We start from the raw sequence: 13,033 nt of genomic DNA, 5'->3' as shown, positions 1-13,033 counted from the left end.
ATATATATATATATATATGTCTAAATACATATTTATATCTTGTCATTTCATCCTATACAGTTTGTCACTGTTCCCTCAAAGTGTAATTCTTCTCGCTGTCCAGGTGATAATAATAATTTTTAAGAGTTACCAATGACCTTGTTTCTTATAGGGATACATATCATTTTAACTTATTGGGTCTCTTTAAAAAAAGTTTTTTGGGTTGGTTTTTTTTTGTTTCTTTTTTCCCTTTTAATTTCCTTTTGATGATTCTCTCGAGTTCTGTGCTTGAGCATCGAATTTTCTGTTCAGGTCTGGTCTTTTCTTTACAAATGCTTGAAATTCTTCTATTTTGTTGAAGGACCATACCTTTCTCCTGTAAGAATGTAGTCAATTTTGCTGTGTAGTTGATTCTTGGTTGTAGACCTAGTTCCCTTGCTTTCTGGAATATCACATTCTATGCCTTTCGGTCCTTCAGTGTGGATGCAGCTAGATGTGTGTTATCCTCACTGTGGTCCCATGGTATTTGAATGACTTCTTCTTGGCAACTTGTAACATTTTTTCCTTGGTCTGATAGTTCTTGAATTTGGCTATAACATTCCTGGGTGATGTCAGCTGGGGATTAAGTATAGGAGATGATCTGTGGATTCTTTCAATCTCCACTTTTCCCTCTTCTTCTAGGATATCGGGGCAGTTTTCTTGGATAATTCCTATAGTATGACATCCAGGCTTCTTTTGTCATGGTCTTCTAGTAGACCAATGATTCTTAAATTGTCTCTCCTTGGAACGATTTTCTAAATCTGTTTTGTGAATGAGATGCTTCATATTTTCCTCAATTTTTTCATTCTTTTGGTTTTGTTTTATAGTGTCCTGTTGCCTTGTGAAGTCACTTAATTCTTGATGTTGTATTGTGTTCTTAAAGACTAGATTTCATCCCTGGTTTTTTAGTCATCCTTTTCCTTTTGGTCTGATTTTCTTTGGAGGTCATCTTTCATTCTCTTTACCTCATCTCTCATCTCCTTTTCCTCATATTTCATCCTCTTTACCTCATCTTTCATCTCCTTTACCTCATCTTTCATCTTCTTTGCTTCATTTTTCATCTCTTTTACCTCAGCTCTCAAGGCACTATTTTCTGTTTCCAGATGACTTATCTTAGTTTTTAAGTTCTTTTCCCATTTGTCTTCAGACTCTCTTAATTGTGTTTTGAATTGTAGTTTGAGTTCTTCCAAAGACTGTATCCAATTTGGTGGAGTTTCTGTTTTATTGCTTGATGTTCCCTCCTCCTTCTCTGTTCCATTTGCTCTTTGTTCATTGCCTGTATAGAAGCTGTCAATTGTAATTTCTTTTTTCTTTTTCTGTTGTTTGCTCATATTTACCCCTTCTTTACTCCCTGCAGTTGTCTGTGCTCTTGCTCCTTTTTTTTTTTTTTTTGGTTTTGGGGTTTTCTGTCAGTTTCCCCTCTTGGAGTTTTGTCAGGAGATCTCTCAATGTAGTCTGTGGGGGAGGGGTGTTGGAGCTTGAACTTCCCTGTCCTCTGGAGGCTTTGATTGGATTAAAGTCCAGCACTCTGTGGGGGAGGGGTGCTGGAACTTGAGCTTTCCTGATCTCTAAAGACTTTTGATACGATTAAGTTCAGCTTGGTTGGGCCTGATGTGCCCTGAGGCCAAAACCTCCTGGAAGGCTGGAGCAATATGGAGTGTCTCTGTCACTGTGACTAGGCTGCTTGCTCTGTGCTCCCTCTCCAGCTCCTTCCCCATTGCCTGTGTTGTAATAAAATTCCTGGTGATCGTATTTTAAATATAATCCAGTCTAACCTTTTATAATATACCCCTATTTTCCCCTTGTAATAGAAAGAATTCAGAGTGGACTCTGGAGTTCTAAGGAGGTCCTGAGATAGATATGGTAAGGTAGATATAGGAAAGAGTACAGAAGGGAGAAGCCAGAAAGCTTCTGGAAATTCTGGGTGTATCCAGCACTTCCTGCCTAAGATGAGAACAGCAGAAGGCAGCTCAAGCCTACCTTGAGCCTTTCTTAAGGTCTATGACTACAGAAGCTAGGTCAGAGAAAGCAGCGTTCTTCAAGTGAAGAATTAGTAGCCTTACTGGACTAACCCTAACTGTGAGAAAGAATCTAGACTAAATCCAGTCTAAACAGTTCCTGATACCTATGGCCAGAATCAAGTACTTGAAGTAGCTCTTGAGTATGCAATATGGGGGAAAGACTCCAAAAAGAGTCAACAGCAAAGAGATATGCCAGATTCCTGTGACAAGAGGGACTTCTAGAGTTCAACAGTTCAACAACAAAGTAGTACTCAGAATCTCTTGAAAGAAGGGCCTAATCTGGGTCTTTCAAATCAAGACTTTGTCTTGAAGTTTTGGAACTTGACCCAGATACTCAAGGGCCCTTCCCAAACAATGAAATCAATGAGATAAGTAAACTCAAATCAAATCACCATGAGAAAATACCTGGCTTCAGAGACACGTAGAGGGTAAAACCCCAAAGAGAAATAGCAATTCGTGAAGTCTCAGAGAAAAAAGTTTGGGGGTTACAGGGACCACAAGAGTACCTAGAAATAAAATGTATTGGAAGAACCAGGAAGGAAAAATTGGCAAACTGATAGATACCCTAGAAAAGAGACTAGAAAACTTTGCTCAAGAAGTGAATGCCTTGAAAATTACAATAGGCAAGTCAAATGATAACTTAATAAGACAGTAAGAAATATTAAAACAAAACCTGAAGATTGGGGAAAAAAAAGAAAATATAAGAAACAATCTCAAAAGCAATCAACCTGGAAGCCAGGTTAAGGAGACATAACTGAAGAATTATCAAACTATTTAAAAAACACAATTCAAAAAAACCTGAATACCATAATTTGATAAAATATAAATGAAATTTTTATTTGTTTAGAACTTTGTTTAGAAAAGTGTTTAGAACTCTTAGAGCCATAGAAGAAAGTGAAAATAAAAAAGTCCACAAGTCATACCTGGAACAAAATCCAAAACTAAAAACATCATTAGGGCAGCTAGGTGACACAGTGGATAGATTGTAGGGCCTGGAGACAGAAAGACTCATCTTTATGATTTCAAACCTGGCCTGACACTTACTAGCTCTGTGACCCTGGGCAAGTCATTTAACCTTTTTTTTTTGCCTCAGTTTCCTAATTTGTAAAATGAGTTGAGAAGGAAATGGCATGAAGAATCTGACATGACTGATAAATGATTGAACAAGTGAAAGGAACATTACAGTCAAAATATAGAGCTTCAAAGTCGAAGAAAATAAACAAAAATAGCAAAAAAAGAATTCAAGTTCCAAGGATATACAATGAGAACCAAAACTTAATAGCTACCACTATAAAGAAACTGAGAGAGGGTTGTATTCCTATTGAGGAGTGGCTAAACAAAAAGTGCCATGTATATAAATGTAATTCCTTATTATTTTACCAAAAGAAATGATGAATTGAATAGTCATAGAGGAAATAAGCAAAGTGAGTAGAAGTAGGAGAACCATTTATACAGAGTTAAAAACATAGAGAAAAAGAACTCTGAAAGACTCTCTAAACATTTAATTGTATTAAATTTCACACCTGGAAAGATAAAAACAACCCATACCATTTGTTAAACTATTGTAGCCCTCCACATAAAACTAGTACAGCTCCTATTACATCTCAATTCTTGGTTGCATAGTCCCAAAAATTGTCTAGAAAAGAATCCACAACTAAAATATGAAAGTGGCCAGGGGAACTGGAGAAGCATAAAGCAATATAAAATCTCCATAAAAAGAAGAGAAATTAGAGAATATGGACGCTGCGGGGACACATAAACCCAAACCTATGTCAACATGTAGAAAGGTGGGAGTGTCATCAACTGAAACACTCCTGTACCTCTTGTGTCCACATAAAACCAACACAGCTCTTAACACAGATGTTTAAAACATATGTAGAAATGTACTTAATATAATATCTGAAACTGTTATCAAATATAACTAATTTCTAATTTAGAGAATCACACATACCTCTTTTGTCTGATTTGCCTTCGCAACTGCCTCCTGAGTTAAGCGTTCCTGAACCAAAATGCGAATTGCCTAGTAGATATAAAGACTTTTCAATCTTTCTTTTTTACATAGATAGGTAAATTAAATGGCATGTCATCTCTTTATTTCTATGACTCAGTAGTCGAACACACTTTTAGTAGGTCCTCTTTTAGTAGGAAAGGTGAACAACAAATAGCACCAGGGTACTACACATCATGACTTATGGGTGTTAGTATGAATTCATCAATGTTGAGAATAAAGGGCTATAATATGTAGTTTAAATTCTCATCCTACCCCCTACCCTACTTCCCACTGCCATTCCAAACCTACAAAAACTATTGCTATTGTGAAAATGTTTTTCTCTAGTTTGGTTTATTAAAGAGATGAATGTAATAACATTTATTATTATAATTAAATAACAACAAATTAAAGATACCTTTTATGTATCATAAAAATGTAGACATTTTAAAGAACAGATTACATTTAATCAAATAATGAAAATAATTCAAAACAACGTTTTTAAAATCAGCCTTTTTTTCAAGCAATGCATGAAATTATAATGGGTAACATATAGGCCTAAGAACACAGAATGGCTACTGCACCATAATACAGGTTCTTAAATAGATATGTAATCATATTTCACCTTGAGCTCCAACACACCTATTTCTATACATAGATCTTATTTACTTATTAGTGGAACTAAAGCTACTAAATTGTAGAACCATGCCCAATATATATACTTTAATTGATAGTATCTCTGTTTCAATTATCTGGTTTCTTTCAGAAAATATTTTGCAGAAATATGACCAGTAGGTATTTTTTAAAGATACAAACGGTACTTTGCTCATAATATTAAATTTAAGGACATAAACTGACCTTAAGCATAACCAAGTAATCATCATGGCGCTGAATCTGAAGAAGGTTGGCCAAAGCCATTACTCCTGCTTTAAAATCAGGATTATTCACTGAAAAATAAATATATATGGAAGTTGTTTCATATTAAAATATAAGGGCATAATACAGATTTAGATAACCACTTGCCTGGAAACTTAAAAAAAAAAAGGCAAACCAAATTTCTTACCCAAGAAGTACCCAAAAGAAGACCCAAAATTGAAAAGCTCCTGGCTTTTTTTCAATAATGCTCATACATTAAATCTAAAGATATGGTAATTTTACTCACATCAATATTGTCCTAAGTAATCCTTTTTTCTAAAAAACATTTTAAAGTAGTTTTTTCATTAACATTTCTTTCTAAAATCATCAATATAATCTAGTTTCATGTGAATGACAGTTCATAAAATAGATATCAGAAAGAAGTTATTGGTATATTACTTATTTTGTTATGAATCTTCATTTAAAACATACCCTCACAGAAGCATACCTAAACAGAAGTCTGAGCCTCAATGAATTAAATTATTTAGAATCTAATTATTTTTGAGATAAACAGTAGATTCCAATAACCTCCAACAACAAATAAATTATAATAATATCACAGAACAGGATATTTTCCAATGTGTTTCTTTTCTGAAAATCTCAGGTTATTTTGCATATGTTTATTTTCCAAACTCTGTCATGTTGAAGATAAAATATTAATAACATGTAATCATAATTTATGTTCTGAATAGTTTCATGAGTAATCAATATTTGATTTTAATGAAGCATACATTATTTAAGTCTCCTCTAATTTACCTAAGACAAGAATTCCATTTCCTTTTAGGAAAAATATGTAATTAACCAAATGGGAAAAGTGAAATCAATTTTAAATTATTTAACTGAATCTTACATACTGACACTTTAATATTAATACCACTAAGTATGCTTACAACCATTTAGATTTACCATATAACTAGGTCCTTTTTCTCAAACCCATTCAGTGATTAAAACTCTTAAGGTTGGGCATTCAAGGCAAACCAACTACGTAATGAAGCAGTACTGCTACAGAGAAATAATCCATTAAAAGTTTTGGCATCTTGCTATCCATAAACATTATTCTGGTGCTCCTAATTGATTTTAAAAAGTAAGTATTTCCTTCCAAAATCATGCTCTTTTATTTAAAACATTCTTCAGAGAAGTCAGACATTTTCCTATATGGGTCAATTTGTTTTACTTAAAAATAAAAGCAATTTTGCCTTCTGACAAAATTGAGATATCATCTTAAGAATGAAAAAAGAATTAGAAGTTTGTTACTGGGGCAACTAGTTGACTCAGTGGATAGAGAGCCAGATCTAAGGAAGGGAGGTCCTGGGTCCAGTCTCAGATACTTTCTAGTTGTGTGAGCCTAAGAATGTCACTTATCTTCAAATGCCCAGCTTTTAGACAAAAGACTGCTCTTTTTCTTATAAATGTCACTTCTAGAAGTATCAATTCTAAGAGGGAAGGGAAGAGTTTACACAAACAAAAAAGAGAAGTGGCTTACTACTTCTTAAGAAATATCTTGAAGATACGATTTTCAGAAAACTGTATTTAAAAAAAATTAAGACTTTAATCCAACAGAAATACTTATTTATCCTAGAATAATTTCTGCCTATTTGAAGAGTTCTGCATTTGTACTAAAATAAATCTAGATAAAAAGATTTAATTTTAATTAAAAATTTAAAACTAAAATGTTTTAGCTAAATTCATAACATCAAATAATCTTTGCTCAGCTGCACACTTACCATCCAAATTAATCAGAGGCTCTACATTTTTAGCTGCATTGTCAGCATTTTTAGCATTATCAGGTGTGGAATCCTTGTATTTATCAGCTATAAAAAAAAGAGCATAAATTAATTAGTCATAATAGAGGTACTAAATAAGAGATGGAATTCAAAACCAAGTTCTCTCATACCATTAGAATAAGTTATAGTGCCTCTAGTATATTTAAGGGCCAATAAAATAATAAAAAGTTATTTAAACTTCTGTTGATAATGGAGACTTTTTGGAATAAGATTTAAACGGTAACTTCTTAGTGAGATCAAAGAAAGAAGGAAGAAATAAAAGCTTTTCCAAAAAGATCTAAAAAAAGGAAGGAAACTGAAGCTTTAAAAAAGGATTCAAATAAAAAGCTTATTTTTAAGGGGGCAGCTAGGTAGCTTGAGATTGGGAACCAGCTAGGGACACGAGATCCTAGGTTCAAATCCGAATTCTGATACTTCCTATCTGTGTGACTCTGGGCAATTTTCTCCATTTGCTTAGCCCTTACCATTCTTCTGCCTTGGAATCAATATACTGTATTGATTCTAAGATCAAAGATAAGGGTTTAAAAAATATATATATGAAAGGCTCCCACCTCAAGTCTTTTCCTATTCAACAATATTACTGAATATATGATTAAAACACAAGATAAAAATCATACCATTATCTCCATATTCAAGTCTAACAGCTAAACCAAGAAGCCAATCAATTGTTTCTTGTCGCTCTTGAATTTTGAAAGGGCAGTTAACATCTTTGAGATACTGAGAAAGAAAAAAAAAACTTGTTTCATTATCGCCAGTTAAATGGTAACACAGTCAAGAATCAGAATTACATAAATAAATCATAGCATAAGTAAACAATTCTGTATTGATTAGCCATTTAGGACTGTGATAAAAGGATAGAAAGGTTTGCACAATTTGCAAACCTTTCCATCCTTTATCACAGGACATAATGTAAATCTTAAACAAAGAGGGATTAAAACAACAAAATACCATCACTATAGAATTTCCACATCCAGGTTAAGTGTTCTTCACCGTAGCCCTATTATCATTCATTTATACACTAAATGTCAGACATTACACCAGGTATTAGAAATACAAAATAAGTCCTTGACTTATAGAAGAAGTTTACATTCTGTCAAGGAAAACATGAATACAAAAAGAAAACATAAAAAAAAAATTATGGCCACCAGGGCAAAAGAAACTGAAAGAATTAAAAAATGGGTCTCTTGTAGGAAATGACACAGTGAAAGTCTCCCAAAATAGATCCCCCATCACAAGAAATCCCCAAGAAGAGACTAGATGACTACTTTGCCTGTCTGTTTTAGCAGATTTTTTTTTTTAATACAGTTAGGAATAGATGGTCTTTTAGGCCCCTTTTAACTGCAATTTTATGATTCTGTGTGAGATATTGGCCCACTGTTTGGAGGACACATGGTTAACCCTTAGACATGTTCTCTTACCAAATCATGGCTAGGAGAAGTTGGAGAAAAAGTATATGAATTAACAGAAAACAGATGATGGCCACAAATATTTGTTTTAATGTATAACAATTAGAATGGGCTTGCCACATTTTTGCATATAACATTTACCAACATATCAAAAGGTTGTTCTCCAATAAAATTAGAACTATTAGTGGAAAATTATAAAGATATAGAATATTTACTATCCCTTCCAACACTAATGCTTAGCCATCTTAAAGTGGTTTAAAAACCATTAAAGAATGGTTCATCTTGGGCAAAGATATTATATAGTTGGAAAAGTCAAGGAGTGGGGATGAAAGGAAGTGGAGCAAGTCCACTACTGCATATTATTTCCCCTCCACTTCCTTTCATCCCCACTCCTTCCAATTATCTCTCATATCTTCTCTACAATACCTTTCTAACTCTTGGTTTAAGAGAATCAGGTGTGATTTTTCTTATCTTTTCTTCTTTAGCATCTAATTTTTACTTTTTTTCCTCCTTATTTGCAAATCTCTCCTTGACTTTTCCAACTATACAATATCTTTGCCCTAGATGAACCATTCTTTAATGGTTCATCTTGAACTTCCGGTCAAGATGGCGGCTTAGAGAAAGCTAAAGTTCAGATCTCCGGAAAACCCTTCCTGACCCATCTCAAACTATAAGCTCCTAAGGCGCTGAAATTCAAAACGATCAACAGCATAGACCCTGGGAATCCTCCTCCTGAACCTGGCCCTGGATCAAAAGGTATGGCCCCCCTCAAAAGCCAGAACCCAAGATCACTCGGACCTAAGGGGTAGGAGCTCAGAGTCCAAGGCTCTGGGAAGCCGTGGCCCCTCCCCCCTCACAGAGCAGGGTCGTATGAAACAACAGCAACCCTCAGGGTGGGCAAGACAGCCTCACCAACTGGATCCTGCTTTCCAAGTCTCAGTGAAAGTCACTGCCCTCGGAGCACCGGGAAGCTGCGTCCCCTCCCCCGCAGAGAGCAGGGTCGTCTGAAACAACAGCAACCCTCAGGGCTGACAAAACAGCCTCACGGCCAGCTATTCTGAAGGCAACTTCCAGAAAGCAACCCGACACAGTCCAGTCGAGGGGGCACCTTAGCAGCAGGGAAACAGAGAGAGCCGGGGAAGAGTGTGGCCCCCTGGTCCGACCCTTCCATTCCAGTTCCAGTGAAAGTCATTGCCTTAAGGCATACTCAGGTTAACCCAGGGAAAGCTCATAGAACCGACAATCTGCCCAGGACTAAAGCCTCTGAACACCAGACAGAGATAAGAAAAGCTAATCCTCCCCATTCAGAGATGGCAAACTCCACAGAAGCACAGAAGCCCCAAAATCCCAAGAAAAATAAGAAGAAAGGGGCGACTTTGGACACATTCTACGGAGCCAAAATACAAAATACAGAGGAGATAGAAGACGATACACAAGAAAATGTTCCGAAACCTTCCAAAGGAAATGGAAACTCTCCACAAACCCATGAAGAATTTGAATCAGAAATGACCAAAAAGATGGAAGCCTTCTGGGAGGAAAAGTGGGAAATAATGCAAAAGAAATTCACGCATCTACAAAACCAGTTTGACCAAAGTGAAAAGGAAAACCAGGCTTTAAAGGCCAGAATCAGGCAGCTGGAAGACAACGATCGTGTAAAAGAGCAAGAATTAATAAAGCAAAGCCAAAATACCAAGAAATTAGAAGAAAACATAAAATATCTCACCTACAAGGTGACAGATTTGGAAAATAGAGGGAGAAGAGATAATTTAAGAATAATTGGACTTCCAGAAAAAGCCAGAAATAAACACCAAACTCGACATCGTGATACAAGATATAATCAAAGAAAATTGCCCAGAGATTCTAGAACACGGGGGCAATACAGCCACTGACCTAGCTCACAGAACACCCTCTACACTAAACCCCCAAAAGACAACTCCCAGGAATGTAATTGCCAAATTCCAAAGCTATCAAACAAAAGAAAAAATCCTACAGGAAGCCAGAAAAACACAATTTAGATATAAAGGAATGCCAATCAGGGTCACACAAGACCTTGCAAGTTCTACTCTGAATGATCGTAAGGCATGGAACATGATCTTCAGAAAGGCAAGAGAGCTGGGTCTTCAAATAAAAATCAGCTATCCAGCAAAACTGACTATACTTCCAGGGGAAAGTATGGGCATTCAACAAAATAGAAGATTTCCAAGTTTTTGCAAATAAAAGACCAGAGCTCTGTGGAAAGTTTGATACCGAAAAACAAAGAGCAAGGAATACCTGAAAAGGTAAATATTAAGGAAAGGGGAAAAATGTTATCTTCTTCTTTTACTCAAACTCTCTTCTATAAGGACTACATTTATATCAATCTATGTATACTAACATGTGGGGGAAATGTAATGTATAAATAGGGGGTAAAGAAAGACCAAATAGAATAATCATTCTCACACAAAGATTCACATGGGAAGGGGAGGGGAAGAAAACTCCTATAAGAAGGAGAGGAAGAGAGGGTTTTTTACTTAAACCTTAATCTCAGGGAAATCAACTCTGAGAGGAAAAAACATCCAGATCCATTGGGATCGTGAATTCTATCTTACCCAACAAGGGTAGGGAGAAGGGAAAACCAAGGAGGGGAGAGGGAGGGAAGAAAAAGGGAAACATCAAGGGAGGGGACAAGGGGGACTGATTCAAAGTAAATCACTGGACTAAAAGGTAGAGCCGAAGAAGAAAAGGTTAGAATTAGGGAAGGATATCAAAATGCCAGGGAGTCCACAAATGACAATCATAACTTTGAACATGAATGGGATGAACTCACCCATAAAACGTAGACGAATAGCAGAATGGATTAGAATCCAAAATCCTACCATATGCTGTCTTCAAGAAACACACATGAGGCGGGTTGACACCCACAAGGTCAGATTTAAAGGATGGAGTAAGACCTTCTGGGCCTCAACTGACAGAAAGAAGGCAGGAGTGGTAATCATGATATCTGATAAAGCCAAAGCAAAAATAGACCTGATCAAAAGGGATAGGGAAGGTAATTACATTCTGTTAAAAGGGACTTTAGACAATGAGGAAATATCATTAATCAACATGTATGCACCAAATAATATAGCACCCAAATTTCTAATGGAGAAACTAGGAGAATTGAAGGAAAAAATAGACAGTAAAGCCATATTAGTGGGAGACTTAAACCAACCATTATCAAACTTAGATAAATCAAATCAAAAAATAAATAAGAAAGAAGTGAATGAAATCTTAGAAAAATTAGAATTAATAGACATATGAAGAAAAATAAATAGGGATAAAAAGGAATACACCTTCTTCTCAGCACCACATGGCACATTCACAAAAATTGACCATACATTAGGTCACAGAAACATAGCACACAAATGCAAAAAAGCAGAAATAATGAATGCAGTCTTCTCAGATCACAAGGCAATAAAAATAATGATTAGTAACGGTACATGGAAAACCAAATCTAAAACCAATTCAAAATTAAACGATATGATACTCCAAAATCGTTTAGTTAAAGAAGAAATCATAGAAACAATTAATAATTTCATCGAGGAAAATGACAATGGCAAGACATCCTTTGAAACCTTTTGGGATGCAGCCAAAGTGGTAATCAGAGGTAAATTCATATCCCTGAATGCTTATATTAACAAACTAGGGAGAGCAGAGATCAATCAATTGTTAAAGCAAATGAAAAAACTCGAAAGCGATCAAATTAAAAACCCCCAGCAGAAAACCAAACTAGAAATCCAAAAAAATTAAGGGAGAAATTAATAAAATCGAAAGTGATAGAACTATTGATTTAATAAATAAGACAAGAAGCTGGTTCTTTGAAAAAACAAACAAAATAGACAAAGTACTGGTCAATCTAATTTAAAAAAGGAAGGAAGAAAAGCAAATTAACAGCATTAAAGATGAAAAGGGGGACAGAACCTCCGATGAAGAGGAAATTAAGGCAAATCATTAGAAATTACTTTGCCCAAATATATGGCAATAAATACACCAATTTAGGGGACATGGATGAATATATACAAAAATACAAACTGCCTAGACTAACAGAAGAGGAAATAGAATTCTTAAATAATCCCATATCAGAAAATGAAATCCAACAAGCCATCAAAGAACTTCCTAAGAAAAAATCCCCAGGGCCGGATGGATTCACCAGTGAATTCTATCAAACATTCAGAGAACAGTTAATCCCAATACTATACAAACTATTTGACATAATAAGCAAAGAGGGAGTTCTACCAAATTCTTTTTATGACACAAACATGGTACTGATTCCAAAACCAGGCAGGTCAAAAACAGAGAAAGAAAACTATAGACCAATCTCCCTAATGAATATAGATGCAAAAATCTTAAATAGGATACTAGCAAAAGGACTCCAGCAAGTGATCAGAAGGATCATTCACCATGATCAAGTCGGATTTATACCAGGGATGCAGGGCTGGTTCAATATTAGGAAAACCATCCACATAATTGACCACATCAATAAGCAAACCAGCAAGAACCACATGATTATCTCAATAGACTCAGAAAAAGCATTTGATAAAATACAACACCCATATCTATTAAAAACACTAGAAAGCATAGGAATAGAAGGGTCATTCCTAAAAATAATAAACAGTATATATCTAAAACCATCAGCTAATATCATCTGCAATGGGGATAAACTAGACGCATTCCCAATAAGATCAGGAGTGAAACAAGGATGCCCATTATCACCTCTACTATTCGACATTGTACTAGAAACACTAGCAGTAGCAATTAGAGAAGAAAAAGAAATTGAAGGCATCTAAATAGGCAAGGAGGGGACCAAGTTATCACTCTTTGCAGATGACATGACTTAAAGAATCCTAGAGATTCAACCAAAAAGCTAATTGAAATAATCAACAA

The 13,033-nt window shown here is 35.4% G+C and overlaps 1 protein-coding gene and 1 long non-coding RNA gene across 2 annotated transcripts in view; one reads left to right on the top strand and one right to left on the bottom strand.

Annotated features, from left to right (window-relative positions):
• Window positions 1-13,033, top strand: part of LOC103099856 (uncharacterized) — a 59,988-nt gene that overhangs the window by 4,417 nt on the left and 42,538 nt on the right. The gene's annotated exons all lie outside the window — the stretch shown is intronic.
• The window catches only part of RTRAF (RNA transcription, translation and transport factor), a 34,245-nt gene that overhangs the window by 16,737 nt on the left and 4,475 nt on the right, over window positions 1-13,033 (bottom strand). Inside the window, exons 3-6 of the mRNA XM_001362064.4 lie at window positions 7,343-7,442; window positions 6,666-6,752; window positions 4,885-4,973; window positions 3,991-4,059 (exon numbers count right to left, since the gene is read on the bottom strand). Of these exons, the coding sequence (XP_001362101.1) occupies window positions 3,991-4,059; window positions 4,885-4,973; window positions 6,666-6,752; window positions 7,343-7,442 (345 nt within the window). The remainder of the gene's footprint in view (window positions 1-3,990; window positions 4,060-4,884; window positions 4,974-6,665; window positions 6,753-7,342; window positions 7,443-13,033) is intronic.

The sequence above is a fragment of the Monodelphis domestica genome, chromosome 1, assembly GCF_027887165.1.
Source record: "Monodelphis domestica isolate mMonDom1 chromosome 1, mMonDom1.pri, whole genome shotgun sequence".
NCBI classification, from domain to species: domain Eukaryota; kingdom Metazoa; phylum Chordata; class Mammalia; order Didelphimorphia; family Didelphidae; genus Monodelphis; species Monodelphis domestica.
The sequence above is the reverse complement of the archived record's forward strand: the minus strand, read 5'-3'. Positions and strand labels throughout refer to the sequence as shown.